The following is a 13,996-nucleotide window of genomic DNA, read 5'->3' as shown; positions in this document are numbered from 1 at the left end:
CACTCACGCACGCATGCACACATGCGCGCAACTTTCTTCATCCCAGTCCCCGCCTATTGCACGCATCCGTGGTCATAATGCCTGTGGGTCAGTGTTACGTGTGGGCACGCGAGGATATGCCCGAAGGCGGTGTGTGCGTGTGTGCGGACAGAGGGCCTGATAGAAGGCGACGGTGCTCAAAGCTGCGCGAGGCAGGGTCGAGGACTGCGGCGCGCCTTTTGCGGCCCTTTTTCTTGCTGAGTCCGCCTCGCCGTCCGTCTTTTTATGTTACTGGAAGACAACGACGCACACACCCTGCCTGCAGACGTGGAGAATGGGCGCATGCGCTCGGGTGTGCGTCTGCTTGCCCTTTCGCTGTTTAGCCGTGTGTTGGTTCTCTCGTTTCACGTGCGACGATTTCGGTGCACTTTGCCTCGAGGGGGTGGCGGGATGTGCGGTAGCGGAGGCAGCGAGGCCACACGAAAGCAGAAACAACAACGCAGTGGTGACGGACAGCAGGATGACGTGCAAGCCTTGGAAGGAGTCTTCTCGTTCTCGGCATGGAAATGGGCCGCAAGCTTTTCTCTTCGCAACACCTTTCTTTTTTTTTTGCTCCTTATCCGCTGTGTGCCCCCTCTCTCGTCTTCGTTCGCGCACACACGCGTGCATCGACGTGCGTGGGCGTGCTTGTCTGCCGTCTTATACGCCGGCCTGCACACTGTCTCAGCGCCACTTGCTTTCGCTTCGACTGACGACGAGGTGCCAGCGGCACATACGCAATGGCACATCAACGGCACCTTAGCGCACAACGCACCAGTGCAGCATCCCGCCATGGAAACCCTTCACCCTGCTTTGTTCTTATTGTTACGGTTTGTTGCGCGCAGCGGTGAAGGTCGAGAGCAGGCGGCACCGTAAGGAGAGAGTCGTCTTCTTCCTCGTGGAGATGCGCGTCACATTCAAGCACATTCTGCGATTGCGTGGGCAGGGGACCCTCAGTGTATTACCATCGCCAGTATGCCCCACACCGATACTCGAGCGATCCACGAGGTAGTGTACATACTTCTTGCCCTCACTATCAGCATCGCTCCGTTGGCACTACGACTATCCTCCTCCATTGCACTCACTTCCATTCTCTGTCTGTCTCCATCCTTTTCTTCGTTTTCCCTGCTGCTGTTCCTGCCGCCCACCGATGGGTCTCTACCAACACCACCGGTGCCCCCCCCCCCAACTCCTTCCACCACAAAAACACGGCTGCGCAGTGATCCACTCCTACCCACCTTACACCCCCTCTTTCCCCGTCTACCAGGTGTGTCTGTGTGTGCATCTGCTCTTGGTGATTGTGTCTGATTGTGCCATCTTCATTTTCCTGCTCGCTTCCGAATCGTCGCTTAGCCGCCCGCTGAGCTCCCCCAAAACGAGAACGACACAGAGGACACTCACACACGTTTTTGCAAAGATGGCGACCAACCCCGATATTGAGACCGATATCCCCCGCGATGTGTACCAGTTCTTTCGTGGACTGAACCGCGCGGTGGAGCGCCGCGACGCGGCGGCGATGCACGACCTCTACGAGTCGCAGTTTGATGCGCTGACCAAGAATTATTACATGGCCGGCCACGGTCAGTTCCGCTCCTGGCCGGCACTCCGCCTCGAGCAGGTGTCATCGTGCTTCCGCGGCAATCACATGGCGGAGCTGGTCTACAGTTTCCTCTTCTACAAGCACCTGTTTATGGACAACCGCTCCGTGAGGGCGCCCGACGCGGAGGGGGCGTGGAAGACGTACAGTGAGCTGCTCCCGATGCTGAAGAGCTACGAGCTGCCGAACTGGATGCTGTGGGACATCTTCGATGAGTTTCTTTATCAGATGACGGTGGTGTATCAGAAGGTCTTTGTCACGGAGGGCATCTGGGCTGTGCCGGAGGTGTCACGTCTTCTCAACGAGGTCATCGACAACTCGCGCCTGCTCGAGCTGGTGAAGCAGCCGGACTTCCTGGAAGACATTCACCGCGGCCCGAACACAGGTGCGCTTAGCGGCTTCTACGCAATTGTGACCAAGTCGAAGCTGAACGTGCTCCTCGGCGACTACTACTCCGCCCTCACGGACCTGGAGCCCCTCGACGTGTACAACAAGGGTCGCGCCGTGCTGACGCGCGTGTCGCCGTGCGCCGTCTCCGTGTTCTACCACATCGGCTTCAGCTATCTGATGATCCACCGCTTCGAGGACGCCAGTAACGCTTTCCGCCGCTGCGTCACGGTGAAGCTTAACGGCCGTCGCTTCTCCGAGCGCGTGCAGCAGGATGCGGCATACATGTACGTCTGCGCTCGTGTGCTGGGTGGCATGCCGATCAACAACCTCACCTCATACCTCGACAGCCGCAAGGTGGCCGCCTTCGAGGACGACCGCGAAAGCCTGCGCACCGGCGACGAGGAGCGCTTCCGTGACGTGTTTGACCGCTGTAGCCCCAAATTTCTCACCGTGCCCCCGTCGGATGGGTCGCCGGTGAAAGGGTCGGAGGGTCGCGAGCTGCAGGCACGCATGTTCCGTCGCGCGGTGCAGCAGCAGCAGGACATCATCAAGCTCCGCGGGTACTTCAAGGTGTATCAGAACACCAAGATGAACCTTCTGGAGACGCTGCTGGAGGTCGACGACGGCTACGCGCCGCTGTTCGCGCTCAAGATGCGCTCTCGCCAGCTGGTGCACGACGGCGTGACGGCGGACCTGCTGCAGGGCGTCTTCACGTCTAGCTCCGAGTTCGACTGCATTGTGCAGGACGACAACGTCGAGGTGGTGCCCAGCATGACGTTTGGCGGCATAGAGCAGAAGTTGCTGAACAAGATCAAGAACACACAGCGCGACATCGAGGTGGCGAAGCGCAAGTTCAACCAGACCCGCAACCGCGACGAAGGCGGCAACAAGCGCAAAGATCAGCGTGATCAGAAGCGTCGCCCCAATCAGCAGCAGTTGCACGGCGGTGTCGGCAATAACGCTGGCAGTGCGAACAGGAGCAGCAACAACGTGAACCGCCACCCGCGTCAGAAGATGGCTGCGCAGCCTATGACAAGCAACCTCTTCAACCGTAACGACAACTGAGCACGGCGACACTCGACGCCGCAAGGCCGGCGGCTGTGAAGGGCGGTCGTTTGCGCAGAGGCATGCTGGAGAGTGCCCCCACGACGCTGGTGTCTGCAGTAGCACCGCCGAGGAAGGGCGTCGCCCGTGCGCCTCTCCGAGTCCCGCATGCACTTCTCTGTATTCCTTTTTCTTTCCTTGTCGTGATCTTCCGTGTATCGCCGCGTATACGCCCGGTCGAGTGAGGCGCTAACTACCCAAGCGCGTGTGCGTGTCCGTGTGTGTGTGTGTGTTTGTGTCTGCGTGCGTGCCGTTGGGTGGGAGTGAGGTTCTTTTTGAGTTTTAAGTAACGTTGGGGAGTGGCTGCACCGTGAATGCAAAACTGCCGCTGCAACTCGTCAGGAAGACGAAAAGGGAGGGAGAGCGCATGAGAGAGAGAGACGGGCGCGTCGTGGTGAGTGAACAAGGCCGTTTCTTGATGGCCATGAAGAGATGTGCAGACGCGCGCGTGTCTCGCTCTCGCTTTTGTTTCGTTTTCTCACTCGTGCGCCTGGGTATGTGTGTGCACTCGTCTCTTCTCTGCTTTCTGTTTGCCCTTTTGTGGTGGCCCTGCGTGTGTGCACGTGTGCCCCTAAGAGCTTCTAACTATCCCCATCGCTTCAATGAAAGGAAAGGGCGAACGAATCAACCTGATAGCGCTGCTGCACACCCCCCTACACACATATACACACACACACACACACACACACACACTGCCGAAAGACATCCCACAGGGGAGGAGGAGAAGCGTCTTTGCAGGTTTGTGTGTGTGTGTGTGTGTGTATGTGTGTATGTGTGCGCGTGGCATCTACCTCGACGGTGCATCGGTGCAGCGCTTCTATCGACTCGGAGCAGGGCGAAAAGAGCGAGAGATCGAGTGAAACGCGACCGTGCGTAGTCGGGGCGGATTGTGCCTTTTCTTGTCCCTACAAACTCTCTGGTGAGTCGTTGACGCAAAAGCGGTGCTGCGCGCGTCGCAGTGCCATCGCGTGCTGCGTACCCCTTTTACGCCGCATGCACTCCTCCAACGTTCTACAGCAGGAGCCAGCAGCAGGGATGACTGACGTGTGCTGCTCAATATCTTACGACTCGCTTTCACCGTGTCCTTCCCGCCCTCCCCCACACGCGACTCCCCTTTTCCAACACGACATGCCCAAGAGGAAAAAGAAAAAGCTGTGCGTGCGTGCGTGTGTGTGTGTGTGTGCAGCTGGTGTGCCCGAGGGTGTAAGCTACTTGCTGCTGAGAGAAGTGTCGCTTGAGTTTACTACATACAGCCACGCTCGGCATTTTTCGCGTTGATAGAGAATTGAACCGTGCGCCTCGAGCGTCTCGACCGACCTATAAAATGTGGATTCGAGAACAGTCTGCCCTTTAGTTATACGAATGCTCTTCGACGGCGATGACGACAACCTTCCAGAAGTGCCGACTATCAGGTCAAATACCCTCATGCCGCTGACGACGTCGGATGCGCAGGCACAACGATTACAGCAGCTGGAGGCGGAGTATCGCGCCTCGCGGGCCGAGACCGCCGCGTTCCGTCCGAGAGCTGCACACCGTTGCTCTTCCTCGCGGCCGGTTTCGCCGCCGGAGCCAGTGAAGGCAGCCTCGCATGTCTGGGAGGAGCGCGACGAGGCGGCCTTTTACGAGCTTCACTCGCTTGTTCCGCACCTGTCACCGCAGTTCGCCTGCTCGTACAGCGACGCTGTATTACTGATTGCCGCCATTCAGAGCGGTGGAGCAGCCTCAGGCAACCGCCACACTCTCGCAGACAAATGCCAGTCACTCGAAGCAGATCGCCGGCAGCTGGAGCAGCGTTTGGAGAAGTTTCGAGTCCAGTGCGAAGAGCTCAAGCGCGAGGTGGCCGAGGTGAAACAGAAACTGAGGGTGGTGCAGGAGGAGTCGAGGAACAGTGTTAACGCGCTGGCGCAGCGACGCGAGGAGATGCGCAAACAGCTGCTACTGGAGGAGACGCGGGCGGAAAAGCTGATGGTGCGCAACAAAAAGCTCGAGCAGGAGAACGACTCTCTCAAGGGGCGTGTGCGAGAGCAGTTCCGCTGACGGCCCGCGCCACCTTGCCGCCTGTGCACCCCTGTGCGTGGCGGCTGTGCGCGTGTGAGCGCAAGGAACCGAAAAAGAGACCTCCCTTCTTTCTCTTTTTGTATTACTGTTTTTTCGCTGTGGTCCCTCCTGCCAGCTGACGCGATGCCGCGCTCCCGCCGCCTCTCTCTCTCTCTCATATGTGCACACATGCTCTCTCTCTGAGATTTCGGCGTTGTTGTTGGTGGCGAAAGACCGGCGCTAGTTATTGTATACATCGACTTTGATTCTTCAACCGTAACAGCACACAACCGTGGGAAAAAAGCGAACTGCACTCCTGACGCTGCAAACGCAGCTCGTAGTCATCTCCCCTCCCACCCCAAGGGCTCTTCCGCACTCTCTTGCCCTCGGTGCACCGACCTATATCCACATGCTGCACTTTGCGCGGCACGCATGCGCCCGCTTCTCTTTTAAGGCGCATCCGCTCTTTTCAAGGGAGCGAGGGCACGCAGGCGAATCGGGCCCCCTTTTCTCTCCCCTGACATGTGCATCCGTGTGTCTCGAAAAACAAAACGCCGCACCAGGGGAGGGGGTGGTGCTGAGTCGACCACGTTGAATCACCTCTCCCCTCAGTTACCTTGAATGGCTGAAGGGCGCTTCCAATGAAGCTATCGCATCCCTTGTGCGTTTTCCCGCGGTGTCCTGAGCGATCCTCCATCGGGTGCCAGTGTGCACGGAAACGAAGAATGCACGAGGTTGCACTTGCACGGCCTTTCCTCTAGCGACTCCCGCACCCTTTTTCTCCATGCCGTCACTTCTCTGCATACCTGCCGCTCTCCTTCTAGCTCGCTCTCGCTGCGTGGCCGCCAAGGCTCCCTTTGCACGTACCGCTGCCACCGCCTCGTTTTTGTGTTTTGTGTCTTGCTTCCCCCTTTCTTCTCCTCTCTCTAAGCTTCCGACTACCCCCGCAAGCGCACCCTCTTGTGAATGGGCGTCATTCGTACGGTCATGAAGGCGGGCAGTGGCGCCACCCCAAAGCCCGGGCAGACGATCACCGTGCACTGCACCGGGTACTTAGCGGATGGGAAGAAGAAGTTCTGGTCCACCCATGATGACAAGAACCCGTTCACCTTTAACGTGGGTGTCGGTCAGGTAATTCGCGGCTGGGATGAGGGCATGATGCAGATGCAGCTCGGGGAGACGGCAGAGTTGCTCATGACGGCCGACTACGCGTACGGTGATCGCGGCTTTCCTGCCTGGAACATCCCGTCAAACGCCGCACTGCTGTTCGAGATTGAGCTGCTGAAAATCCAGTAGACTATCTCCGGCAGTGCGACCTCGCTCTTGCACCCCATTTTCTCGTTCTTTTTGTGTGTAGCGTTTCCGTCTGTGTTATCCATCTCGCCCTTCCGTCCCCCTCTTGACGGCGCAGGACTCGTTGAGCGCCAACTGCGCTGCGTGGCAGTTGGCGTGCTCAGTGGGTGCACTATTCAGCGCGGATGGTCATAGGCAAGCTATGGCGGCAGCGACACGCCGCAGGTCTCTTTCTATACAACGAAGCAAGAGAGGCATGAAGAGATTAAAAAAACCGACGAAATCTAAGCTCACCAGGTCGAAAGGGTACTCCACGAAGAACCCTTGGGAGACGCGTGTGTCGCGATACGGGGAGCTCATCCGACGTGATCACATAGTCATGCAAGCGAGTGGAGCTGTCGATCTTCTGTAAGCAGCGACTGTTCCGGCGCTTGTGTAGCTGTGGCAAGGTTAGTGCGACCGCCCGCGCTGGTCTCTCCGGTTGTGCGGACGACCTTCTCTAGCAGGTGTGTGCCTGCTACCGTCGCTATCGTCTCGGTTGTGTTTTTCTTCCATATGATGCGTGCATTGCGTGATGACGTCGGGCCCATGTCAGCGCGTGACATCTCAGGATCCAGTACCAAATCGATGGTAAGGCCACGGCAGTGCCTATCCCCTCCATGTGCGGAACCACCTCTGGTGAGTGACAGGGTCCAGTATCTGCGACGTGGGGAGGTCAGAGCAATGTGCCGCTAGGGATGCTTGTGGTCAGGTCCTGGATGGTGCTGCGCCGGAGAGACCTGCGGCAGCGAGCACGCTTGTACCATCCATGTGATGGGCAGATTGCCAGCGTGGCTTGGACGCGTCTCTCACCTCCCGGTTCTCACACTGCCTACTGGTGGTGGGGAGCGCGGGTGCCACCCCACGAGGAGGGGGAAGGCACCAGAGGTGGCGGCCGGCGTGATTGGAGGGGCGGCTGCGAGCCGACCTGCGAGGCGGCCGTGATGTGTAGAGTATGTGGGCCGGAGCCGTGCACCGGTGGCCGCGTCGTCGCGCTGCTGTAACGCGCGTTTCCAGCGCCGCCTCGCACCAGGCGATGGGGCGTGTGGCAGGGCCGCTGTGGTGTGGAGCTGAGCTCGTGCTGTAGGGCAGAGAGCGGACACGCTGAATATAAAAGTGCCGTGCACGTTGCCCCGTACTCCACGGAATCGCCTCCACGCCGATGTGCAAGCCCTTTTGAGAGCTTCTGAACTTCTTTCTCAACTGGTTTCTCGGTATCTACTCCTGCGCTCCGGCTGATACGCGTTTTACACTTCACCGACAGCACACCTGTCTCTGCAGCTGCGCGCACGCGAACCGCTTGTGTGTCGGTGCGTTTTTCTATTTTTTCCGAGTAGCACGCTCGCCACCGCGCTGTTTTCCGTGTAGCCCGGAAGCATGCAGTACTCCATTATCGTTCCCGCATACAAGGAATGCGGGAACTTGGAGCCGCTGATACGCCGCGTTTTCGCTGCTGTGACGGAACAGGGTTTCCCCACGCAGAATGTCGAGATGCTCATCGTGGACGATAACTCGCGTGATGGGTCGAAAGAGGTTGTTGATAGGCTTCACGAAGAGGGTTTCAACGTGCACATGGATGTTCGTACGACGGAGCGTGGGCTGAGCAGCGCCGTCATTCACGGTCTGCGTCACACCAGTGGTGCCTACAAGCTTGTGATGGACGCCGACCTACAGCATCCGCCAGAGTGCGTGCCAGCGCTGTTCAAAGCCCTCGGCCGCGATGGGGTCGAGTTCGTCTGCGGCACGCGCTACGGCGTCGGGATCGAGGTCGACAAGAACTGGCCGGCGCACCGCCGCCTCATTTCTTGGGGGGCGCGCCTGCTGGCCCGGCCTCTCACCACCCTTTCCGATCCCATGTCGGGCTTCTTCGCGATTCGCGATGGTGTCTTCAAGCGGCACGCCGGCGAGGTGAACTCGATCGGGTACAAGATTGCGCTGGAGCTGTTCGTCAAGTGCCGCGTGCAGTGCTTCGAGGAGGTAGGCTTCAATTTTGCGACTCGCACCTATGGCGAATCGAAGCTGACCGGCAAGGTGATCCTCCACTATCTCGAGCACCTCTACGCTCTGTACCTGTTCAAGCTGGGCCGTCTCTTCTACGTGTTCGTCGTGGTGGCTGTGCTGTTCGCCATCTATCTCCTGGCATTTCTTTACCATTCGCTCTTCTAGGCCCCTTGCGCACTGCCGAGCTCCGCGAACGACCACCTGGGCAGACGTTGTTTCACGTCCTTGCCGATATCGTCACTCCACGGCAAAGCAGGCGACACTAGGAAGCATAGGGAAACACGAGAATCGACGGAAAAAGAGTGGGGCATGGCGTATGTGCGTGTACGCGTTCTTTCTTGTGCTTGACCGCCACCACGCCCGTCAGTGGCACGAAGTGTGCATGGTTTGCGCTTCGCTGCTTTCTTTGAAGACCTGCTCCCCCCGTGTTACAACCCAAGCAACCAAGTAGATCGGCACAAACCCGCCCCACCCCCCCCCCCACACACACAAAGCAGAACTTGACAGAAAGATGCATAGGTCATCGCGAGCACACAGCAGCTGAAGGATTTGTGTTGAAGGCTCGTCCGCGCTACACGAGGGTGCCGTTTCCGTTCTTCTTGCCATCTGCCAGTCTTTAAGCAAACAGCGATGCGACGGACTTGCTGGACTAGGCACGCCAGAAAGCGTGGTGTAGCGCACTCTCCGTGCCGTCCTCTGACGCAGAGATGCATGCCGGATGGCGGTGACGCTGGCAAGCGGCGTGCTTGCCGACGTACCAGTGTTGCGCCTTTTCAGAGGACGCCCTCGTTGTGCTTTTCCTTCACCCTGTCCCTCTTGCTGCTTGTCACCGATTGCTCTCCCTGGTCAATCAGCTATCTTGTGCATCTCCTACCTGCGCAGCTGTCGCCCCTCCACCTTCGCCCCTCCGCTTGTCATCGGCACCGCAGCCGAGACAAATTTTCTTCAAGGTTTTCTCTGCCTTCTCTCTGGTGTTCTCACGGACACGCGCTTGCGCCCCACGCCCGCATTGACTAGCGCGCATGCTGCAACGTTTTTTGGGATTGTTGTGGGACACGCCACTGTTTTTTCCGCTCCTCCTCTTGTACCGCGTTCTCGCTGTCCTCTCTGTCTCGAGAGTCGGTGGTGCGCACGTTGACTCCGCTTTGTTTGCTTTCTTGCCCTCGGCCTCTGCCCCCACATCCTCCTCCGGTCTCCCCTCCTCGCCCGGTGCCAGCACATCGTCACGGAGAAGGGCCTCATTCATTGCAGACACACACGCACACACACAATTCTGTAATCGATAAGAAAACGAACCACCACGCAGAAGTAGAGTCGACCGTTTCAGATTGGAGGAGTGGCCGTGTCCCCCTCCCTCCCCCAAAATACACACACACACGCACACACACATGCCGATAGATCCCGTAGAGCCGCCCCATACATCCGGGAAACCCGCCTCTCGTCTTCCCTAGCAAGCACTTTCTTTTTGTCTCGTTTCGCGTTCTATCTTTCATAATCTCGCACGCCCCAGCTCGGCACCACATTCCGCATCTCCTTACGGTGACTGCACGTGGCGTGCATCTCGGCCAAAGGAGCCGATACAGGAGCACGCAAACCGTGCTCTGGTGGAGACGAGATCAGGTGCAAGCACACGGCTGTCGTGTGCCCTTTTTTGTTTTCTGCGACCTCTCTTTATCTTCTATCGTTCATCGCGTAGACTTGACGACAAAGCATTACCGCGCGTCACCACGACGTCACGGCAAGTCCGAGGTATATCGGTCGCAGCCCATGTCCATCAGCCAGCGCGTTGCCGTCGTGCATGATGCCGCTACCACGCCTGAGCAGCTGGCTGCATTTCAGCGCGAGTGCCCCAACTCGTGTGATTTCTTTCCTGTGAAGGATGCTGCTCAGCTGCAGTGCGTTGTGCAGCACATCCACGCTGCGAGTCCGTCCGTGTACGGGGCCGTGGCCAACCTCTACACTGACAGGTCGGGCGACGCCAACGGTGGCGTCACATCCGCACTCGCCACTCTCTTCTTTCAGCACGCGTCGCTGTCCTACACGGGGTGCCGTGCTGCAACGCTCAGCTACCCGTTCGACGTGCTTCTCATGATGCTCTTCTACGCAGGTGTGCCGCTGCCGCCGTTTGCACTTGTCGATTCTGTGGAGGCGGCGAGGCGCGCCGCGCACCGGCTGAAGGCCCCGGTACAGATCCGCAATACATGCGGGCTGCTTGGACTGTGCCGCAACTGCTGCACGGTTCAGGATGCCATGGAGGAGACCCTGATAAGCGCCTTTCATGAGCATGGAAAGATCGTTGCGTGGGAGGTGAACGCGTCAAAGGCGCATGCGGTGCGCGTGCTCGTCGCTGGCGGCTCCGTGAAGGGGGCGGCGGCCGCCATTCCTGTTGAGTCATGCGCGGCGGCGCCGTTGTGGGCTGCCGATGCGGAGGAAGCCGCGCAGCGTTTTGGGGCGGCGGTCAGTCGGTACGTCTTGTATGACTGTGGCGTCGCGTCTTTGACGCTCAACACATTGAAAGAGAATCCCGGCAAGTGGTGCTTCGAAGATCTTGTGCTGAATCCAGCCCTGCCTCACCTCGTGCTGCAGGAGGCCGCGCCAAACTTGCTGTCGGGGGCGCCGACGGCGGCAGAGCTGGTCGCCTCGCTGCTGGAAGAGGCGCGAAAGCTCCACCCCACTCCCACCTTTGAACTCAAACTGCACGAGGACACCCGCAAAGGGTACCACCTGTGTGCCACCAAAGCCCTTCGCAAGGGTGACGTGGTGTTCGAGGATGAGTGCCGCAGCTTTGCGGTGGTGACTCGCCCGCACGTGGAGCGACACTGGGATGGCCCGCTCAAGAAGACCTTCACCGAGTACGCGTGGCCGCTGGACTCCGAGGGCCACGTGTACGCCATCTGGGAGGAGGACCCGCAGCGGTGGCGGCCCATCAATCATTCGTGCGACCCGAACTGCATCTTTGCCGCACCGCACTCCCTTAATGTCATCGCGGCGCGCGATATTGCGGCCGGCGAGGACTTAAGCATGGACTACGCCACCTTTTGCGACGGAACGATGAAGCCGTTCGAGTGCCTGTGCGGCGCGGCTTGCTGCCGTGGTGTGATCAGCGCCGATGCCTGTTCCCTCGCCAAGTACGGTGGGCACTCGTGGCTGCGCAGGGTGCCATCGGCAGTGAAGCCTCTTCTTCCTTGAATACATCACTGAGGCGCACCGCGGCGCGTGCGGGTGGCCTGTACGTGCAAGCTCTCAAGGAGACTCTGTACTGGTAAGGTGCTGTGTGCCGGTGTGTGCGGCGACCAGCTCAGCGGTCGGGGGAACAGAAGCTGTGAGGACGGCGAGGGAAGGAGGCACAAGAGGTAGCGAAGAGGGGGGGGGGGCTAACAATGGCGTCTGGTGTACGGAGCGGCTCGCACAAAAGCCGCCGGCACATGTGCTACTTGTTTTCACTTTGGCATTTTTCTGCTCTGTTGGCCAGCGCGTTCCGTCTTTTTCTGGGCACTCGCTTGAGTGCCCTCTGTGCACTCCCATCTTCTACTGTGTAACTCCCCCGGCTCCTGTCCTTCGCACATGTCCGCTGGTGACATCCTGTCGTCTCCGTTGCAGTGCATCGCATCGACTTAACTTTCCACAGCCCCAAGTGCCCCCCCCCTCTCCCCCGCCACACAAAAAAAAAGAGTTCAAAGGAAAGCGTGAGTATCTTGAAACGTGCATGCGTCACACGCGTGGGCATAGCGTCGGCCAAGCCGCTGCATTTTCCCCTCCTCTGTATTGCGAGTCCCCCCCCCCTCTTTGTTTCGGCGCCTTGGTTACCGCCTCCCCCTCCTCTACCGTCTCTGCCGACGTGCTCTCTCTTCTCCTGCATATCTTCCCTGACACGTTTCTGTGTGCACACCCTCTGCGTTTTCTGGGGTTCCCTTTCGCATCCAACGAAAAAGCGTCAGCTGTCGCGACGGGTGCCCGCAAAAAAAACAAGGAGCCCATGCGAGGAAGTCGACAAGGGCTTTGAGAAGCAGCGACGTGCGCGCGCACCACAACACGCACCAACTTCAGCCGACGGATGTGACTCGCTGCGGGGGATCCAAACAGCGTCTGCTCATATATATATATATATATATATATAGATATATATATATATATCAGCGTCGCTTTTCGTTGCTTTCGCTTCCCCAGCCGCTGTGTGGCTTCTCGACCGACCAAAGGACAATTCGCCGCCCACAACGCGCCTCCCGCTGCAGCACTAGGGCGGGATGAGTTGCACAGGCACCCCAAGCGCACCAGCCACAGGCAGGTATCTGCGTCTCACAGGCACCCGCGCAGTGCAGCGCCCTCAGCACGCGAATGTGCCATCCAAATCGCAACCGACGAGGCGAACGGCGCAACAGCGGCGGCGGCGGCGGAAGCTGGAACTGCTGTGTTTTCTCCTATCGATCGCCCTTTGAACCGCCGTGCTGCCTCTTTTTTGTTTTCTTTCCACGCTGTCTGTCTCTCGTAGGCTCTTTTAGCCCACTGTGTACTGCGTATGTGATGGTGCTGAACAGCACAGCACCTACGTCGTTCCCTCACTCACTCTTTCCACGCCGCTACAGTGTTGGGAAGCTCGCAGTCACGCCAAAGATACCCATGCGCCTCCCCATCGCCCATTCGCTAGATCTGCAGCGGCTGCTTGGCCTTCTCTTTGGCTGCTTCGTCGTCTTCTCTTGTGCACTGGAAAACTTCGGTTCTCTCGCTCGCAGGCTCTTCTTGCTCAGTCCCTTCTATTCCGCCCTTTTCGTTCGCTTTCTTTTGGTGGTTCCCCACCCTTTCCACGTGTTGTGCCTCTGATCAACTCGATTTTTATTCCGTCCGCAGGCCAGCCGGAAGACCCGTTTGTATGCCGGCCCATCCAACACGTGTGCGTCTCTTCTACTTGACTGGGGGCAGGGATGAGTACACAGGGAAAGAGGTCAGAGACGATCATAGGAAGGGTTACCGTGGCGTTGCCGAAGATGCCGCTCTCTGGAGCTCTTCCTCGCGGCTATTGTGTGCGCGCGTGCGCTTGCCCTTGTTTGCAGCTTTGATGAGTACTAGGAAGGGCAGAAAGGTCAGCGCCGTATTTGCTCTCTCTGCTACCTCGCACTTGACGAAGCACTACTACAGCTGCGGATCAGTCTAAGAAAAACGAAAAGTGAAGCAGCAATATCGTCGCTCAGCGCCCCTCTGCGGCGGAACATTGCCGTTTGTTTGTGCACCCGGACGCTCCTTCTGCGGTGCCCATGTGCCTCAGACAGAGGTGTGGAGTGACACATTAGCGCGGTCCCACATGGCACGCTAGAAATCGGGGAGAAACGGTGAAGAGGCTCATTGCAGCTGTGTTGTGACTTGCCTTCTTTGAGTCCACCTGCGACGCTGCTGCATATGCACACCGCACCCGCATCCGCATTTCTGTCTCTTCTTTTACCCCGCCGTTTGCTTCATCCATGGCGACATGGCGCTCTTGATAATGCGCCCGCGTTTGCCGCAAAGCCGAGCTACACTTCTGTG

The 13,996-nt window shown here is 58.7% G+C and overlaps 5 protein-coding genes across 5 annotated transcripts; all 5 read left to right on the top strand.

The window, feature by feature from the left end:
• Positions 1–1,168: 1,168 nt before the first annotated feature.
• Positions 1,169–3,070, top strand: LMJF_36_0250 (EIF3-interacting protein-like protein; the record flags this gene model as incomplete). The annotated part of the gene is made up of 1 exon (XM_001686543.1): positions 1,169–3,070. One exon carries the CDS (start codon positions 1,169–1,171, stop codon positions 3,068–3,070), a length of 1,902 nt encoding a protein of 633 aa, XP_001686595.1.
• Positions 3,071–4,471: 1,401 nt separating this feature from the next.
• Positions 4,472–5,146, top strand: LMJF_36_0240 (conserved hypothetical protein; the record flags this gene model as incomplete). Its single annotated transcript, XM_001686542.1, has 1 exon — positions 4,472–5,146. The coding sequence occupies one exon, from the start codon at positions 4,472–4,474 to the stop codon at positions 5,144–5,146; it is 675 nt and encodes a 224-aa protein (XP_001686594.1).
• A 966-nt stretch (positions 5,147–6,112) lies between these two features.
• LMJF_36_0230 (putative peptidyl-prolyl cis-trans isomerase) lies at positions 6,113–6,442 on the top strand (the record flags this gene model as incomplete). Its single annotated transcript, XM_001686541.1, has 1 exon — positions 6,113–6,442. One exon carries the CDS (start codon positions 6,113–6,115, stop codon positions 6,440–6,442), a length of 330 nt encoding a protein of 109 aa, XP_001686593.1.
• Positions 6,443–7,855: 1,413 nt separating this feature from the next.
• Positions 7,856–8,644, top strand: DPMS (dolicholphosphate-mannose synthase; the record flags this gene model as incomplete). The annotated part of the gene is made up of 1 exon (XM_001686540.1): positions 7,856–8,644. One exon carries the CDS (start codon positions 7,856–7,858, stop codon positions 8,642–8,644), a length of 789 nt encoding a protein of 262 aa, XP_001686592.1.
• Positions 8,645–10,246: 1,602 nt separating this feature from the next.
• LMJF_36_0210 (putative SET domain protein) lies at positions 10,247–11,668 on the top strand (the record flags this gene model as incomplete). Its single annotated transcript, XM_001686539.1, has 1 exon — positions 10,247–11,668. One exon carries the CDS (start codon positions 10,247–10,249, stop codon positions 11,666–11,668), a length of 1,422 nt encoding a protein of 473 aa, XP_001686591.1.
• Between the last annotated feature and the right edge of the window lie 2,328 nt (positions 11,669–13,996).

The sequence above is a fragment of the Leishmania major genome, chromosome 36 (genome assembly GCF_000002725.2).
Source record: "Leishmania major strain Friedlin complete genome, chromosome 36".
Classification (NCBI taxonomy): Eukaryota; Euglenozoa; class Kinetoplastea; order Trypanosomatida; family Trypanosomatidae; genus Leishmania; species Leishmania major.
Note: the sequence above shows the minus strand (reverse complement) of the source record. Positions and strands in the feature narration are given on the sequence as shown.